At 36.6% G+C, this 20,949-nt stretch overlaps 1 protein-coding gene across 13 annotated transcripts in view; it reads right to left on the bottom strand.

The window, feature by feature from the left end:
* Positions 1–20,949, bottom strand: part of LOC138709217 (uro-adherence factor A-like) — a 1,183,483-nt gene that overhangs the window by 43,188 nt on the left and 1,119,346 nt on the right. For all 13 annotated transcript variants that reach the window (XM_069839807.1, XM_069839810.1, XM_069839808.1 and 10 more), the window contains one exon: positions 5,352–5,426. In XM_069839807.1, coding sequence (XP_069695908.1) covers positions 5,352–5,426 — 75 coding nt within the window. The remainder of the gene's footprint in view (positions 1–5,351; positions 5,427–20,949) is intronic.

Raw genomic sequence — 20,949 nt, 5'->3', positions numbered from 1 at the left:
AAGTGACTACTCTAATCAGAGTCAATTGTCCACTGTTTTAAGATACGTCGATAGTAATGCCAATGTTCAAGAACGGTTTATAGGATTTACAAATGTCAGTTCGGGCAAAACTGCTGCTGCTTTATTTCAGCATGTGGAAGGTGTTATAGCAGAATACAATGTCGGCAATAAGTTAATTGCACAGACATACGATGGTGCTTCAGTTATGGCGGGAAATATTAATGGCTTAAAAACAAAAGTTCAAGGAAAGTGTCCTCAAGCACTATTTGTCCATTGTCACAGCCATGTTCTCAATTTAGTTTTGCAACAAACTACTTTATCCATTCCAGAATGCCGCATTTTTTTCAAAACACTGTCGGGTTTAGCTGCATTTTTCTCATTATCTCCTAAAAGATCAGAAAAACTCAAGAATTTATGAAAAAGAAACTCCCAAAAGTAGCACCAACTAGATGCAATTTTACATCTCGGCTTGTAAATACAGTAAAGTAATACAGAGAACAACTGACTGCTTTCTTTGAAAATATCATTTGTAATGACTCTGAAGAAAACTGGGTTGATGATGTAATTGTGCAGGCTCAAGGATATTTGTATTTTTTCACACAGTTTCAGAATATATTTCTTCTTGAAGTCTATGCTAGAGTGTTCGCACATACAGATGTGCTCTACAATATTCTTCAGACAAAAAGTCTAGACATAGCATACTGCTTGCAAGAGGTATCAAAGTTAAAAAATACTATATTCGAGTTCAGACGTAGTGGGTTTCCGTCCATATGGAGTAATATGGAAAATGAAAATTCTTCAGCCAATACAATGGAACCACCATTAAAGCGAAGAAAAGGAGATGATGAATTGAAATACAGGCAGCTGTACTACAGCAGACTAGATCGTATGCACATGGAAATTACTGACAGATTTTTCAGATTATGGAAAGCTTCAGTTCACATATCTTCTAGATTCTCAAAAATTTTCTGCTTATAGAGAAAACTTCCCGAATGAGGCACTAAATAAATTATTTCAGTCCTATAACAGTCACTTTGATCAAGTAGGTTTGAAAAATGAATTAAGTGTAATATATTCAGCAGAGGTCTTTGATTTTTCGAACAAACCTATCCATGAAATATTATCTGCCATATATGAAAACCAGCTGAACCAAGTTATTCCTGAAGTCCTTAAATCGGGAACATTAATTGTGACAATACCAGCTACGTCAGCATCAGTAGAAAGAACATTTTCTGCGTTGAAGAGAATAAAATCCTACTGTAGATCAACTCATACACAACTTATCCGGCTTGGCACTGATGTCCATTGAAAAGTCATTTCTACAGAAACTTTGCAAGTGGCCCAACTGTAATTTCAATGACAAAGTCATCAAAGTATTTTCGTCCCAATCAAGACGTCTGAAATTCATATACAAATAGGTAAGGAATTTTATTATAGGGACTTTAAAATATATTTTGTGTAATAATAGGATCAGTGGTAGCCCAGGCCCTTAAACCAGTATACGCCACTGATGCCCTATCACCCCAAACCCTTTCTCACTTTGCCGGGAAGTTGTTCTTTACAGAAAACCCTAATATACAGTTCTTAAATCTTGTCAGTTGAGCAGCTGGCTTACTTCTGTGAACACGTGTGAATTTTGTTACTGTGGTGTCCCTAGAATCGTAGTGCAAAAGCGTGATTTTAAAATCTGAATTTGGCGAGTACATCAGGATTGCGTAGGAGACAATGTATACAAAATCCTTAGATGTTTTGCTATATTTGTGGGTGTTATATGTTCGATGGAAAAGTTCGTAAAATAGATTACTTTGTAAAGAAGCTATATTTTGCTAACTTCAAAGTAAAAGTTGGTGATATGGATAAATCATTTGCACCTCAAAGTACCTGTAACAATTATGTAGAAGGATTGCGTTACTGGTATGCAGGAAAACGGAAAGCAATGCCATTTGCTATACCAATGGTATGGGGTGAGCAGAGGAATGACTATGATGACTTATTTTTGTACGTGTAATGTTACTGGTTACAACAAGGTAAACAAGAAATCAATTATGTACTATATCCAAATCTTCAGTCAACTTTGAGACCTGTTTTTCATGGGCTTACCTGTACCTACACCACCAGCTAACTTGGATGACAGTGAATCTGAAAGCAGTTCTCCGAATGCAGATACTGAGATGTCTTCTGATCCAGACGAATTTGACAATTCACCAAAAAAATTTACCCAACCCGAGCTGAATGATTTGGTAAGAGAATTAGGTCTCACCAAAAAGAAAAGTGAATTACTAGGCTATAGACTGCATGAGAAGAACATGTTGGCACCTGGAGTTACATTTTCGTGGTATAGGAATCGTGAAAAACTTTTCCGGAAATACTGTACACAGGAAGATAGATGGTATATTGTACAGTTGTGAGAAATCTACTAAAACAGTTGGGAGAGGAGGTATATGAGCCCAAAAGTTGGAGGCTTTTATTGATTCTTCGAAAAGTGGCCTTAAGGCAGTATTGCTTCTTAACGGCAATAAATTAGCGTCCATACCATTTCCAAATTCTACAGTCCTAGTGGAATCATATGAAACATTAAGGTTGGTTCTCGAAAAAATTAAATATCATGAACATGAGTGGCAAATATGCAGTGTCCTGAAGGTTGTTGGTTTACTACTGGGACAACAGGGAGGGTACACAAGATTTCCGTGCTTCCTGTCCGAGTGGATAGCAGGGCCAGGAACAAACATTGGAACATTGTATAATGGCCTGAAAGAAAGCAACTAACGCCAGCAGACAAAAATATTAACAATGTAAGTCTCGTAGCTCGTAAGAAAATAAATACTGCCCCTGTTAACTTACATATAAAACTGGGAGTTATGAAGCAGTTTGTCAAGGCACTGGACAAAAATCTTTCTTGTTTCCAGTACTTATGTACGAAATCTTCCTCATTGTCACACGCTGAAATCAGGGAGTGAATATTTGATGGCCCACAAATTCGAAAGCTGATGATGGACCACAATTTCACCAGTACTTACAATGAAAGAAAGAGAAGAAATCGCATGGAACGCATTCAAAGAAATTGTGAAGAAATTTCTTGGTAACGTGAAGGATATACAGTACAAAGAAATTGTAGAAAACATGTTGGACAAGTTCAAAGTGCTCGGTTGTAACATGAACCTAAAGCTTCACTTTCTAATGGACCATATAGATTACTTTCCTGCGAATTTAGGACCCTCAGTGAAGAGCAAAGTGAAAGGTTCCACAGGATCTAAAAGAGGTAGAGCAAGGCTACCAGGGATGTTGAGATGTAAATATGATTCCGATTACTGTTGGAGTATTGAAGAGAATACTCGAGGACTTCACACACACTAAGATTCCATGGAAAGAGAAAAAACGAAACCGAGGACGTCTAACATAGGCTACATTCTGAAGGTGAACTCTGTGCTCTTATTTAGTTTAGTAAAATGTTTTACTTGTACAGCATATAGGCTTAATGTTTCTGTGAATTCTTAACTGTTTATTTTGTTGTTATACATCGTAGAAAAAAATAGATGAACGTGTTAACGAATCAGATACACAAAATAATTATATGATTTCTACGAACACGCTGTAACTTATAATTTTATTTTGTGGCAAAATAACGTTTTGCTACATTGCCAAAAAACCTGACGTGGTAAGGCAAAACAAAATGCATTTTTGAATTCAGCACACCGAAATTAGTAAAAATTGCATATTTAAATTTATACCGCAGAAAAAGTTCTCATTTGTTCCCTAGTGTTATTAGTTTCGATATTATATAAAGTTTTCTGTGCTTAAGTCCTACCTTATATCCATTTGTGTCCAGTCCTCGATTCACTCATGAGCTTCTGTAATGACTAAGTCTACGTCCATCTAAAGAAACTACACTTTCCAATGATGAAAGAATTAAATAAATCTATTAAATAGTTTCTTGAGATTGCCTCATACAAACACACAAACATTCTCTCTTTATAATATAATAATATTTAGTATATTATAAACACATCATCCGTATATTAATCCGATTGTTGTCCAAGGACTCCAAGGCCGCCTTAAACAAATGCAGAGTCATTTGTTTTACCTTTATTACTCGAATATTAAAATCTGATGTGGCCATGATATAAAAAGCATTGTTATTTTAAAACGGATATATCTAAGCCTGTTGCGATTTGTCCCACTCCCAATATAAACTATTGCACTTGAAAAAAAAAAAACTTAGATCAATTTTAATGTTTGTTGTAACGCTGTACTGGATTAAAAGAGGATATTTCCTGCACGGAAATATTATGTACTTCGGTACATCATAGTAATATTAGTCCTATCAAAATTTTGCATAGGATAAAACTTATCGGAAATCGTTTTTAAAGAAACTTTTGTTATGTAATATTTTTCATGAAAATCAATAATATGCGAGATATTTCGATTTGTTTAATTCAGGCCCCCTTATAATCCCTCTTTTAAATAGAGCATTTTGAATGACATATAGCCCAAATCAATTCAGAGTCATTTGTTTTATCTTTATTACCGTTGCCAACGTAGGCAACGTTATTACTCGTATATTAATCTGATGTGGCCGTGGTATAAAAAGCATTGTTATTTTAAAATGGATATATTTCGCCATATGGTAATACAGGATTCTTGCACGGAAATATTATGTACTTCGGTACATCATAGTAATATTTGTCCTATGAAAATTTTGCATAGGATAAAACTTATCGGAAATCGTTTTTAAAGAAACTTTTGTTATGTAATATTTTTCATAAAAATCAATAATAAGCGAGATATTTCGATTTATTTAATTCAGGCCCCCTTATAATCCCTCTTTTAAATAGAGCATTTTGAATGATATTATGGCCTATAATTATAATCTAAGTTACAACGAACTTAATTTATATTTCAATTTTCATATAAATCGGTTCAGCCATTATCGCGTGAAAAGTTGACAAACATCCAGACAGACAGACAGACATACATACAAACAAAAATTTCAAAAAAGCTATTTTCGGTTTCAGAATGATTAATTATACATGTTAACACCAATTATTTTTGTAAAATCGAAAATTACCAGAAAAATGTTGGCTACAGATTTATTATTTAGTAGATTGATATAACTATCATATTATTGACAATAATTCAATGATGACGAGATATTACATACTAAAATATTACATAAAAACTGAATTTTACAGAACAAAAAAACAACTTTGCCGTGATGCTGTAAATCAGATATTTGCTTGTTTTTTGTTCTATAAAATTAAGTTTTTACGAGTTATCAGCTGATTCACTGGGCTAAAAGATTTATTTTTACTTTGGACATTTGGTGCATTTATTTTCATGTTGCATGTTCTCACCTCGTCCATTTCGGAACTGCCCATGCTCAACAAGGATCCATCACTACACGTGCTGTGGGACTGGGTTGGATTCTCCTGCAACAAACAAAGAAACAACACATTCAGATTCAGTGATCAGACAAGAATATACTCTTTTAATTCAGTACAGCGTTACAACAAACATTAAAATTGATCTAAGTTTTTTTTTTCAAGTGCAATAGTTTATATTGGGAGTGGGACAAATCGCAACAGGCTTAGATCACACATTGTTATCGCATCAGCCTCGCAACTCTTGAAAAGAAGCAAGATAGCGCGAGTTACCTCCTGTCATTATCATTGATAGTTTCTGGATATGCACTGGAGATGGTATACACCCAAAAGTTAACCAGTAAGCTCAAGTTTAACATTATATTTTGCTTAAAAGCGTAACTTTTAAAATTTTCGCGATTTTGCTACTATTAGCCGCTATTTAGCTTGCAAGCCCAATGGCCGAGCCCATGAGAGAAAATTCGTACTGAATCTCTGTCTGTGACATTGCCGACCAAAGTGTGTAAGTAAAGTCTGCGCGCGAGGTAGAGGGTGAGTATGAGGTTGAATGTGAGGATGGAGACAAGGAAATTCAGACAAATGAAATGGAGCATGCGCAAACTAGATTCATGTAATCCATTGTATATTCATTCACAGTTATCTATCTAACATCAGGTCTTTGACTGCAAACCCAGTATTCTTCAGTCTTTTCTATTTTTCCATTTCCCTTAATCTCTGCTTACGATCCATATATGGGATCTTGATGTTGTCTATCATCTGATATCTTCTTCTGTCCCGAACTTTTCTTCCGTTCATCATTCCTTCTAGAACAGTGGTCGTCAGCACTCGCTGAAATGTGCAATGGGTACGCGGTGCCGTCCCGTGTGCACTGTCGTGCAACAGGGAGAGATAGAGAGCATACCCGCTAGCAGCTACGAGAGCACTATAGTGCACTGCGTTTTCCGCAGGTAAGAGAGGCTAGCCCCGCGTGCTCTGTGCTGACGACCCTTGTTCTTGAGCATCCTTCAGTAGACAGTATCTTCTTAGCCAGTGACCCAACCAATTTCGTTTTCTCTTCCTGATCAGTTTCAGTATTATTTTTTTCTTTATCCACTCTTTCTAACACAGCTTCATTCCTTATTCTGTTTGGCCATTTCTCATACTCCATTCTTCTCCATATCCACATTTCAAATGCTTCCAGTCTCTTCTCTTCACTTCATTGTAATGTCCATGTTTCTGACCCCATACAGAACCACACTCCACAGAATTTCACTAGTCTCTTCCTTAGTTCTTTTTCCAGAGGTTCTTAGAAGATGCTCATTTTATTGTGATAAGAGAAAAGCTATGTTCAGCATGCTGAACACAGAACAAACAATTGTACAATACTGACAACCATCACGTTTCAGTGTGACATTGTTTAAATAAAGTAAGCTTACCTAACATTTTATATATTAGCTTACAGGTTATGCTAGTAGTCTTCATAATATGTATTCGCGTCAAGTAAATCAATTTAATGGCTTAATTCTGAATAAGAATAGCTAAATTTGGTTTCAATATTTTACACATATGTCCTTTGCCAAAGTTACCTTTTCGTAAACTTAAGGCTTGTCAAAATCATTTCCCAGATGTAAAAAAAAAAAAAATAATACGAGTAAATATAAAATACGGAAGTGTGCGAGTTCTATTTAAATTTTACATTTTTGAAAACAATTTGACGAGTACATAATTTCGAAGGGCGTTACTTTACCTCGACATTGATTTCTTCGTGCGCGCGCGCATACATAAACACACACACACACCCACGCACGCAACCATCACCCACGCACACATACACGCACAAAGTGTCTAATAAGCCATTCCCTAATTTAAAAAGATCATAGCTTCTTTATTTGAAAGAGATTATGGCGGTAGTAAGGATGGTAATTACGTCGGTGGTGATGACAAAAACTGATGCAGATGTGTGTGTTGGCGATAATGGAGTTAATGTTGATGACGCTAGTGGCGAACATGACATCGATGTACGCATAGATAATTTGATGACGAAGGTGATGATAATGACAATAATTATAACGATGATTGTGATGATTTAATTATGAAGAAATGAGAGATAAACAGGAGGAATAGCCGGAGAAGATCGGAAACAGCCGCTGAGACCCACGGGATAAGGGACTCTGCGCCTGTTGGTAAAGAACAGCTCAACCATGACGTATAAAATAGACATAAACAATCAAACAAAGTTTGGAAAATAGGAAGAAAGGTAGAGAATGACGTAGCTTAACTAGAGCCTCCACGGTCCAGCCATAACAACAGGCCACGCCTCGCTCTCAGATCGGCATCGGCTGGACTGCCATCGCGTAACCCACTGATCTCCTTTCGGAAGACTCCTTCCTGCACACTTGCATAACAACCTTCACGCAATTTCCACTATCATTGAACTGATCGGCTCAGTTCAACATTGCGGTACTCCAGCTGCAGTAAGCGATCATTGACAACCGATCCGCCCATATCGATTCCTCTACTGTTTCATATACATTATACAGCAATGGCAAGTGGAGTGCACTCAATCCCGGGCGATACTTCAGTCAAAAACACATATTAATTGTTTGTAATGGAAGAGGAAGCGATGCTTGTTTATTCGAGAATTGTAATTACACTTTTACACTGCTATGAAGTGATCATTTTTTCTGAATGCTTTCAGGAGGTTTGTTAAAATTAACACACAGGGACATTATTATTATTATTATTATTATTATTATTATTATTATTATTATTATTATTTACAAATGGCTTTTAAGGAACCCACAAGTTCACTGCCGCTTTCACATAAGCCCGCCATCGGTCCATATCCTGTGCAACATTAATCCAGTCTCTATCATCATATCCCATCTCCCCAGTAGCGGACGGTGGGTTTGAAAGTTGAGGAGGCCAAGACGTGAATGATGAGAATATAAAAATATAAGGCCTGTGACGTACCTCATTACCAAGCGCAGAATTTATAGATTTTAAGAAATTAAAATTAGGTTTTCCATTATGTTTTAGGATTTTAAATCTTATATTTAGGAATTTATATGATTTTACGGGGAAAAAAAAAAAATAAAAATAAACAACATACTTTTAATATATTACAACGGCTTGTTACTCTTTGAATGTTACTCTTTGCTACATAAAACGAACAAGAAAAACAATATTTCGAGAGTAACGAGATAGCAACAAAATTGAATCGAACCTAAGAATCCGGGGCTTGCTCATTACTATTACTTAGTCTAATTTTACAGCAAATTAACTGGACATTCCTCTTTCTTCGCAAACCGATCAAATAGGTCACAACATACTGAATAACTGCTACTACAAGAAGCTAGAGACAAATCTGCATTTGTTTCTAAACTCTCGATATATTTAAAATAATGTATAAGTAAATACATCTCGTAACACAAAAGAATAAAATGACAAGAACACCCGCAAACAAGAGAAAACTAACAACACGTCACTCAATTTTCTAAAACCAGAAGAGAGAAAAGAGAGAGAGCTTCCCAATACAGCCGAAACCGGCCGTAACTATAAGCAGTACAGTTCTCAGCGGTGGGTAGGACGTCTCCAAATCGGCTCCCTTCGCGCGTTCTAGTCAAGTTTAAACACTCCGCTAACCAGCTATCGTATTGGTTGAACTGCTGTTGTCATGGTTACAGGGAAGTAGCGACATGTAGCCGACTCCTCTCTCCTGCTCTCGCATAGACACTGCAGACTGCTAGATGTCGACTGTACAGGTTACAGCGCTATCTGTTATTTTTCAGTACGAATTATTTGTACTATCTACAGTATAGCGAGCGGGCATCGCCAACTGAATGTGATCGACTTTACGTAAGTTACATCTTAGTCGTAGTGAATAGTAAAAATAATATAAAAGGAAAAACGTTCGTCGGCCTCCCTTGCCTCCCCTGAAAATCCGCCGCTGCACCTCCCTCAAATCCATTTTAATACTATCCTCCCATCTACGTCTCGGCCTCCCGAAAGGTCTTTTTCCCTCCGGCCTCCCAACTAACACACTATATGCATTTCTGGATTCGCCCATACTGCTACATGCCCTGCCCATCTCAAACGTCTGGATTTAATGTTCCTAATTATATCATGTGAAGAATACAATGCATGTAGTTCTGCGTTGTGTAACTTCCTCCATTCTCCTGTAACTTCATCCCTCTTAGCCCCAAATATTTTCCTAAACGCCTTATTCTCAAAGACCCTTAATCTCTGTTCCTCTCTCAAAGTGAGAGTCCAAACCATAAAATTTACTTAGTCTTGCGTTAAAAAGTGTTAAAATTGTTGAAAAAGGTATACCTTCGACAGACGGCCCGTTTCGACGCTATGTCACGTCATCCTCAGTGTCTCTTGAACCACTGGTGATCTTGACTCTACGATGTGCATTTGTCGATGGTAGGGGTGGGGGTGTGTTGTTCCTATGGTGGGGGCTGGCTGTTTGTGTGTTATGATGTATTATGACGTCGAACAATGTGTGTGTATTGAACTGCAATTGTGTGTTAAGTATATATTGTGGGTATGCTATTGTATTCTTATATATTTCGTACTGTTCTAGGATGTTTAATTGTGAACTTTTTGGTGTGATGTGTAAAATTTCCATATCTGTTTCTATATTATTGTAGTCATGATTATTGTTGATAATGTGGTCTGCATAATTTGATGTGATGTAGGGTTTGGTTATAGCTTTAATATGTTCATTATATCTTGTGTGAAAGGATCTTCCTGTCTGTCCTATGTAAAAATGTGGGCAACTATTGCATTTTAATTTGTAAACTCCAGTTGAATTATATTTATTTGAATGTTTAATGTGATTATTTAGGTATTTCTGTGTTGTGTTATTTGTTTTGTATGCTATCTTGTATTTTAGTTTTCTGAATGAAGTTGCAATTTTGTGAGTATTGGTATTGTGATATGGTAATGTTATATATTTATTCTCGCGTGGTGTTTGTGTGTGTTATTCGACGTCATAATACATTATAACACACAAACAGCCAGCCCCCACCATAGGAACAACACACCCTCACCCCTACCATCGACAAATGCACATCGTAGAGTCAAGATCACCAGTGGTTCAAGAGATACTGAGGATGACGTGACATAGCGTCGAAACGGGCCGTCTGTCGAAGGTATATACCTTTTTTTTTTTTTTAACAATTTTAACACTTTTTAACGCAAGACTAAGTAAATTTTATGGTTTTAACAAATTGTTAACGAGAACTTTAATCAATGAGAGTCCAAGTTTCACAACCATACAGAACAACAGGTAATATAAATGTTTTATAAATTCTAACTTTCAGACTTTTTGACAGCAGACTAGATGATAAAAGCTTCTCAAGCGAATAATAACAGACATTTCCCGAGTGTCGTTCATATTTGTTATTGTTGCTCCAAGATATTTGAATTTTTCCACCTCTTCGAAGAATAAATCTCCAATTTTTATATTTCCATTTGTGTACAATATTCTGGTCACAAGACTTTGTCTTTTCGGAGTTCACTTCCAAACATATCGCTTTATTTGCTTCAAGTAAAATTTCCATGTTTTCCCTAATCGTTCGTGGATTTTCTTCTAACATATTCATGTCATTCGCATAGACAGGAAGCTGATGTAACCCGATCAATTCCAAACCCTGTCTGTTATCCTGAACTTTCCTAATGGCATATTGTAGAGCGAAGTTAAAAAGTAAAGGTGATAGTGCATCTCCTTGCTTTAGCCCGCAGTGAATTGGAAAAGCATGATATCCTCATTCCGCTTGTGGTCGAATTTATTGTATCCCGCACTCCTCCTCATGAATAATTTCATCTCACATGCTGTGAGTCTGCTAATATCATGAACTCTAATTTCCATGCCTCACTCACATAAGAGAGAACCGGTCTTGCGAGAATATAATACAGGCGTAAACGAGTATATTTCTGAACAAGTAGGCTTGAAAACATTATTGCTTATAAGTTTAAAGTAATGATATTTCCGTCTGTGGCTTATCTATTTCAAATTATTGATTATATATATATATATATATATATATATATATATATATATATATATTACAAACGTTTTCGCTCTACTTTGAGCATCTTATAATTAGAGCATAATGTAAGTTAACAATTTAAGTAACTACATAAAAAATACGAAAATATTGCATATGTTTAAGGTATGCAATAACGGGACATTCCATGTATTCCACCTACGAGTCCCAGTATCCCGAAGAAGTTCGTTGGAACTAAAACGTTGCAGTTTTATAGTAAATAGCCTATTGTTTTTATTTTAAGTACAAATAACTTACATCCACCTGCCATGAGATGAGATGGAGAGTTTCTGGGATGCCACAGGGGAACCGGAGCTATCGGAAAAAAACCCCTGTGTTACCTGGACCACAGACCTGCCCAACACAAGCCATAAATCGAAAGTATGCTGGGGATCGAACCGGGTACACAGGTTTATGAATCCAGCGCGCATATTTTATAATAATTTCTGACTTTGGAAGCAGATGTAGCCATAAGAAAATGAAACGGGATAAAGGCCTGTTGTGTGTGTACCACGCAGGGTGCGTATTAAGATTTATGATGGGGGGGGGGGCAGAATCCTAGATAGAGAATACCATACATAAAATTACTCGTATTATTATCCTTATTCGACGCGACTCAACGCTTGGTCATACAGATTTGCTTGTATAATATCTTGATCATAATAATAATCATCATCATCATCCTTCACGAATTAGGCCTCTGTAGACCTGTTTCGGCCCCATCTAGCAGTCTTCTTAACGGTCTTCCTGGTCGACGATGTCCTCTAGGTTTATATTGCATCATAATTTTTGGGATTCTTGAATTTTCCATTCTTCTTACATGATCTAGCCAATTGAATTTGTATCTGGTGATTTTTTCTTCTACTGACTCTACTTCTAATTGTTCTAAAATTTCTTCATTCCTTTTTCGGTCTAAAAGAGTATATCCTGCTGTTCTCCTGAAAAATTTCATTTCCGTTGCTTTGATTCTGTTCATGTCTTTTTTCTTTAATGTCCAAATCTCGCTTCCGTATAGAAGGGTGGGTAATGCTAGTGTATTATATATTTTTATTCTTGTAGATTTTTGTACTAATTTAGCTTTTAATGTATTGTTTATTATTCCTAGAATTTGTGTAAATTTGGTAATTTTCTTATTCACATCTTTTTCATTTTGATAAGATATTTCACAACCCAGATAATTGAAATTTTGCACTTGTTCGAGGCATTGGTTATTGTGTATTATCTTACTTCTCACTGGGTCTTGTCCTAAAAATGCCATTACTTTTGATTTTTGTGCTGAAATTTCCATCCCAAAATCTTTTAATATTTCATTTAATGTATACAATCCTCTTTGTAAATTATCCTCTGAATTGGAAATTATGACTTGATCATCGGCATAGAGTAAGGTATTTAATGTTAGAGCACTGGTTATTTTGATTCCTGATGTGTAGATTTGGTTCCATTTTAAAATAATTTCATTTATATAAATATTAAATAAAGTTGGTGATAGTGGACAACCTTGTCGAACTCCATTATTAACTAATTTTCTTTCGGATATACAGTTATTTATTTTGACACTTATTTTGCTGTCCGTGTAGATTTCTATTATATTTTGGAATAGCAAATTTGGAATATTTTTTTCTTGTAATATGTCGAATAAAAGGTCTCTTCGGACTTTATCAAAAGCTTTCACAAAATCAATAAAAGCTATATGGGTTTCTAAATTAAATTCTCTTCTTTTTTCCAACAATAGTTTGATACTAAATAATGGATCTACACATGATCTTCCTTTTCTAAAGCCATTTTGACACTCCAGAAGGAAAGTTTCAGCATGTTTTTTTAATTTTTCATTTAAAATCCTACTAAATATCTTATAACATGTGTTGAGGATACTAATCCCTCTATAGTTTTCAACATTCTGTTTATCTCCTGTTTTATATATGGGAATAATTACACTATTTTTCCATTCTTCCGGTAAAGTGGCAGTCAGATATATTCTGTTTAGAAATCTTAGTAATCTTTCTTGAAATAGATCTCCTGCATATTTATACAATTCTGAATTTAGGTTATCTTCTCCAGGTGATTTACTATTTTTCGTCTTCTTTAATGCTTCTTGTAGTTCTTCTTTTGTAATGCATTGTTCATAATAATAATAATAATAATAATAATAATAATAATAATAATAATAATAATAAAATTATATTCGTGAGCAGGCTTGAGATAAGATGTGTAATTCTTAAGTTAATGATTGTTGTCAGCTTGCCCGTGTTGATAATATATCAATATTATTTTCTTTACTTTATACTGTACTTTATAAAGTATACTAATATTAAAACAATTATGTTTTGTGAGGGGGGATAGAAGTTATCCCTGGCAAGGATGTTAATATGAATTTAAGAAAGAGGGATAACTTTTCAACAGGAGGGGAAATCCCCCCTATAATCCCCGTTAATTTGCACCCTGGTACCACCCATGAACGTCACTACGCGAAACACAAATCTGGTCATCAATTGAAACTATCAATGAATCTTACTAAAATTTGTTCGTAACAATAAAACATATCGACTGAAGTGACTTTTCTTTTCAAAAAATGTTTGTTACACTAATGCAGTACTGTACTTCAAATGGCACTAGACAGAATTTGCTTACGTTTGCTGTTTCAAGTTTCTGTTAATTGAAATACGTCAACTTAACGTCTAATTAAGTCTCGAATTTTATTTCTTCCATAGAGAAATCCTAACAACAGATTCGAAAATTGTCACCTAATTATTGGTTTTGTGTTCATATCCGTCACTTGAAGATAAAACTCTTCGGGCATACTGTATGCAATTTGAATCTAAAATCGCCATAAAAGAGTATTAATTTCAATAAGATTCCTGATATGTGCAAAACAGTTCCGGACAACACTAGGCGCTCCAGAAGGCCATCACGAGGAAGTGCAAAGCTATTGTTCTCAGACAGACGGGACCATGATGTAACAAAACAATAGAAACCAGATAACACACAAACAAACAAGAATCGAAACTTCTTCTTTCTTAGTGTAGATATTCATGAGGGTATCCGGAAATGGACTGGATTGTGGGGGTGTAGGGGCCCTCTTTCCGGTCTCCCCTCCCGACTGTATGTGGATAACTTTCCCTGCTGAAATGTGTGATTTCTAGAAGTCGTGGCTTCAAGCTAACGAGCAATAAAAGGGGCATGGGATTGGCTTTCTGGTCGGTTCTGCTAGCACTAAAATTTGGTCGGATCAACTTTCTTAGTTTCTCATTAAACTGGCAATAAAACTGGGAGCCTGGGAAAACTGATGACGTCAAGAGGGTTGCCAAATGCTTCCCAAGACGAAACAGTTCTACCTGTTTTCATATAAAGGATTATTACAAATCAATTACCCAAATTCTACAAACTTTAATAATTACGTAATGAAACTTATGCAGTAGTGCAGTTAGTTACATAAAGTTACTGGTATTAAAATTATTGAACATTGTAAATTTTGGAAGTAAGTTTATCGTTCGGTTCTTACAGAATTGCATATCACTTTAGCTCTATATACACATACGTACACTGAGCAGGTATTCAAACCTGATTCGTATTTCAGCTTATACATACATACATACATACATACATAAATACATACATACATGCACGCACGCATACATACATACATACATACATACATACATACATACATACATACATACATACATACATACATACATACATACATACATACATACATACATACATACATACATACAGTAGAGGAGGCAAGACCTATCCTGTGTCCTTATCATGTGCCGTGACTATATCACCAATGGGTATGGAGGATGAAGATAAGTTTCAGTCTGAGATGAACTTCCGTGTCGGTATATTTGTATAATATTAACCATCATGAAGTCCACTGCTATGGAGTAACGGTCAGCGAGTCTGGTCGTGAAACGAGCGGGCCGAGGTTCGAATCCTGATTGGGACAAATTATCTGGTTGGGGTTTTCCGGGGTTTTCCCTCAACCAACTGAAGCAGAATTGCTGGGTAACTTTCGGCGTTGAACCTCGGACTCATTTCGCCATCATCAATTCACATATCATCATCATCATCATCATCATCATCATCCATACCACAGGCCGAGTTCAGTTCACGGTGCAGCGTGCTGTACTTGTACAAGAGCGCGGCCGTTCGGCTACCCAAATATTCACAGACTAGGAATGGTAAGCATAATAAGACTCAGGCTGCAGTACAAGCCTTTGGGTCCCTCCTCCGTATAAGAAAAAAAATCATGAAACAAACTCTCTTTCTGATAGCTCATTCTTTCCCCTACCTCATAGCTCACATGCCAGGTCTCACTTCCTCAACTCTACATACATATATAAATATACATATCACATATATGCACGCATACATAGGGCATACACAAACATATCGTCGTTGTTCCTGCAATAACTCCTATGTGCAAAATATAAATTTTTTCAGTAGGAAGAAAAAACACACTTATTCATCCGATGGCAGCCGTACATAGGAAACTGTAAATTCTTACATTTTCGAAACAAAGAAATACAATACATATGCTGTATCACTATTTAAGATATTTAATAGAGCAAAAATCTGAAAATCGATAAATATGTCACATAGGAGTTATTGCAGGAACAACGACAATATATACAGTAGTACATACATTAATAAAATAATAAATATTTACTGTGCGTAACTTATTATCTTTACTAATACCACTGGGTCTAGGGATTTTCGACACTGGAAATTTCGTCACAGGTATAAATAGATACAATGTTTTAGTCAGTATGTATGGTCACACTGTGTGTTTTGGTCACGTTGGATAAGTAGTCACATTGTAAAGTAGTCATAATGGTGGTTTTTGCCACGGGAAAATTCAACACAACCATAGATGGTCACAGATAAATATTTATGTTCTTTCAGAGTGGGTTGTACAACTTTACAACTCAAAATTCTAAAAATGTCCAGCAATATTGTGCCCAATCGCAAGCAGATAACCGAGAATACCGTCACTATTCTTATAATTCTCATAGCATTCCACAATTCTAGAAATCCTGGCTTCTGAATTAAGATACTTTCTCTTCTTCTTGATGGGTGAGAAGTCGCACTGCAATCTTTCGATGTATCGATCAATTACCGCTACCTCATCCTGTAGCTGTTAAACATGAAAAAATAAAGGATGTGGTTTTTCCCATCAATGTATTAACTTTCCTATGCCATGTTTCGCAAGTATTAGTTGTTCTTGGTAAATTGTGAAGAGCACGTTGATAACAGTTCCATATATTTGGAGGAAAAACTGATTGTTGGTGTCCTTCACCGCGGCTACGATCTCTGATGTTGTTAACTTCAACATAGTTAAGGATTACAGACAATAAATCATCTACATTTTCTATCACCAGATCAAGAGCTTCTAAAATATCGTCCTCTAGAACGAAAGCCAATGCCAATAAGAAGTGGAAGCGTGTTCTTACAAGCAAACATTCTGATGGGGGCAGATAAAAAAGTTAATTTTTGTCTTCTTTCACCATGTTAATAATGTCAAAAGAAGTGCTCATACAAATTTTGGCCACTCGACCGCAATTATGAGGGCCGTAAAAATGTTCACCAGGGGCCGTCAACAGAAAGAAGACACAATTTCATTGGAAACAATTATTGGAACAGACACAGCAATAATACAAAAATTGATCCCATGGTATGACAGATGTCTCAAATCCAGTGGGGAGTATGTTGACAAATAGCTCAAAAAAAGCTGCATCTGTTTTAATAAATCTTTCCATGCAATTGTGCTTTTTTTTTCTGTAAACGGCCCCAGGAAAATCACTTTCTGGACGGCCTCGTAATTGCGTTCGAGTGGCCAAAATTTGTGCAAGCATTTCTTATGACATTATTAACACGGTGGAAGAGAAAAAAATATAACTTTTTTATCTGCCTTCATCAGAATGTTTGCTTAGTTCATTTTTTTTCCTGCGACATTCTTCAGATAGTACTTCATGCATACAGTTAGAAGGACTTTGTGTCGAAACTGTCATGTGTGACGATGAGGCCTGTGTCGAAAACGTAATGTGTGACTATGAGGCCTGTGTCAAAAATATAATGTGTGGCGAAAATTCCGCATGTCAAAAAATTTATAATCAAGACGCCGGATCCCAATACCACTCTGTGCTGCCTACATATAGTGTCAGAGAGGAAAAGACTATTCATAATTCGTACTTTCTCATAAATTCCAGCCATTATGCACAGATCCACTTCTGTATATTGTATAGGCCTACAGTAATAATCCATAACGCGAGACCAGGCATGATGCCTAAGATCACGACGCTACGGCGCAAGACAGAAGCCATCTGTACAAGTTTAAGTACCACTTAGAATAAAGGCCTAAATAACGAAGTTTTCAAGATTGCACTTATAGTCCGATATCATCATTTCTTCCTCATTCGGCTCATTTACTATTCTGACGTAATAGGTAGGCGTCTGCTCGTGACCACCTCCCACGCTTTCTATTGATTCTCACCATACATAGATTATTGAATACCGAGCGAGTTGGCTCATGCGTATCGCATGGGACTCGAATTCGGGAGATCCGTGGTTCGATTCCCCGACCAACCTGACTGTGGTTTTTCCGTAGCTTTCCACAGTTACTTAGGACTAAGCTTCGTATTCCAGCTACCTAAAGACTGAAGTTAAAGACAAATTGGGTATGTAGTACACCGAGGACAGGTAATGCTACGGATAAAGATATAAACAAACAGGTCGTCGCTGCGTGTTCGTGAAGTACAGTCAACTCCCGACATTCTGAAGCTAGACTAGTGAACACATGCTTCAGCCGTGATGTTCATTTTCGTCGTGATCTTTGCAGTGAATAATAACGTGCATTCGTAAGTTACGGAACTTGAACATATGTGGATGTCATTTGAAATTATTTTATATTGCAAGAAATACTTTCAATAGCACATGACGTTATTGGTGTATGATGTAATATAAGATATTCCTATTTTCTGATATTTTTTCGTGCTTCATTAGGATACCTATTACATATGTCGCTCATCGTTGAAAACCCACTAATTTTCTATAAACTTTTCTAGAAATTCCCTAAAATGTAAATTATTTAATTTATTAATTTGAGATGTTGGCACTGAACATCATGGTAAGCTACACAAATCCATGCTAAACGTCGAGTTAATATCTTCATAATTTTCAGATTTTGATGATATTGGTTCTTTTGGATTACGTTCAACACACTTTCTGTGCCTTTTGGCATCCCAGTGTCTTTCAGTGCACTGTTTTTGTCAGTTTTACGTTTATTTTACACAATTTATATGTAATGTTGTCTATAATGACTTGACAGTGAAAAATATTAGTTCAAATATCCTCAACTATGCCCTGCGTCTTACCTAAGGTATTTTACCTCTGCAATTAACCTTCAATCAGCCACAAAGATATAGTTACTTAAATAATACGACTAGTAAGAGCAGTGATCGATAAGACTATTCACTATGACTGCGTCCCGATTTTCACTTTCTAGAGGAAGAGGGCAGAGGATGCGTAACTATTTTGTATACGAACGTACCTGTACCTGCGCTGTGACGTCACATATACTTCGAATCAGGCAACCTCATTCTAGTTTATAGGTAGCTGGAATACGAAGCCTACTTAGGACAAATTCCGGTTGGAATTTTCATTGCCACGGTCCATTTTCCCTTCCCCGTTAGAAAAGGAATTTAGATATTCATCATTCATCTTTCTCATCTTATTCAACAGCCATATTCAGGTCAAGACGCATGTCTTCATCCGCTTACAGGAGGAGGCGTCCTCTCTACAACTATTCCTGAATTCCCAGTCTTCCGCAATATCTCTGCCAGGATTCATTCCTTAAGAACACTTCCAAGGGCGTTTCGACACGTTGGAATGGATCCTGTTCTGCTTGGTCACCTTGGCGGTATGGACGTAGAGCGGGGGAGGGTAGGAGGCCCCCATTGGGTGAGCGGGTGAGGGGGTCACATGCGGCCGGTGGGCTGGTACACCATCAGTTTCATTCATCCCATACACTTCGCGATGCACAATAGGCACAATAGGCCTGTTCTGTATCGAAACACATTAAAGCAGAACTCTTTCGTTATTGTCTACTCTTAATTTAACGTCCGTTAATGACACGGCAGTGATCGATGAAATTATACCGTTACCTTAGGCAGGGCTTGAACCAATAATGGTGTCTGCGACCGTGACATCCACGCGGCGTTAGATCTGCGCTTTAAATTCCACTTGTTATACTACTATTAAATATTATTATTTTGTAAAAAGTGTGCAATGCAATGGGTTCTTTCATCGCGACTCTGAAGGAAATAGTCGGATATATACATACATAGCCTATGTATGTCCACAAAGCGAACGTGTAAGTGAAATCTCCTGAAATATAATTAAAGTTAAACATTTGCTGTACACGTATGTGAACAAATTATGATCTATATTCTGAATTGGTTGGGTCACTGGCTGACAAGCAAACATTCTCATGGGGGCAGATAAAAAAGTTAATTTTCTTCCACCATATTAATAATGTCAAAAGAAGTGCTTATACAAATTTTGGCCACTCAAACGCAATTACGAAGGCCGTTTACAGAAAGAAAACACAATTTCATGGAAAGATTTACTCCAACAGATACAGCAATTGTGGAGCTATTTTTCAACATATTCCCCACTGGAATTGAGGCATTTGTCATACCATGGGATCAACTTTTCAATCCCTGTGTTGTAAAAGTCTGCAGCCTAAGATCGCAACCAGTGTGTGACAGCCGTCTGCACCTATCTGTTGATCTCACGGTATGACAATTGTCTCAATTCCATGGGGAATATGTTGGGATCGCTATATCTGTTCGAATAAAACTTTCCATGAAATTGTATTTTTTTGTGTAAATGGCTCCAGGAAAACTTACTTTCTGGCGGCCCTCGTAATTGCGCTCGAGTGGCCAAAATTTGTATAAGCACTTGTTTTGACATTAATAACATGGTGAAAGAAAAAAAACTTATCTGCCCCCATGAGAATGTTTGCCTGCAAAAAAAAAAACTGTCTAATGAAGAATTCACTGGAAGTAATGGCGAACGGGACAAAAGTTCGGGCAGAAGAAGATATCAGATGATGGACGACAATATGGATCATATGCGGAGACTGAAGAGGAAGGCAGAAAATAGAAAAGATTGGAGAATGCTGGGTTTACAGTGAAATACTTGTCCTTAGGTAGAAAACTATGAATGAATGAATTATACATGGTGTTTCCGAATTGGTGTTACAAACTTTCAAGGATGCTGGCGAAGGGTACATGTATCAATTTGAGATAAGGAACCACAGTCCGGAAATGACAGAGTCGAAAGTTATAAGCAAAAACAGTTGTGTGGAAATGGAATTGTAATTTGGCACCACGTGCCCTCCTTCCCTTAAATTTTGGAACAGTCGTAGAAAAATGGTATGCGCCGGATGTTTCCTACGTGGGTACTTGCGCAAGCACTGATAACACTCGTAACGTAATTAGCACTTAAAACTCGTACATTTATACGGATGA

Source organism: Periplaneta americana, chromosome 11 (assembly GCF_040183065.1).
Source record: "Periplaneta americana isolate PAMFEO1 chromosome 11, P.americana_PAMFEO1_priV1, whole genome shotgun sequence".
Lineage (NCBI taxonomy): Eukaryota > Metazoa > Arthropoda > Insecta > Blattodea > Blattidae > Periplaneta > Periplaneta americana.
Note: the sequence above shows the minus strand (reverse complement) of the source record. Positions and strands in the feature narration are given on the sequence as shown.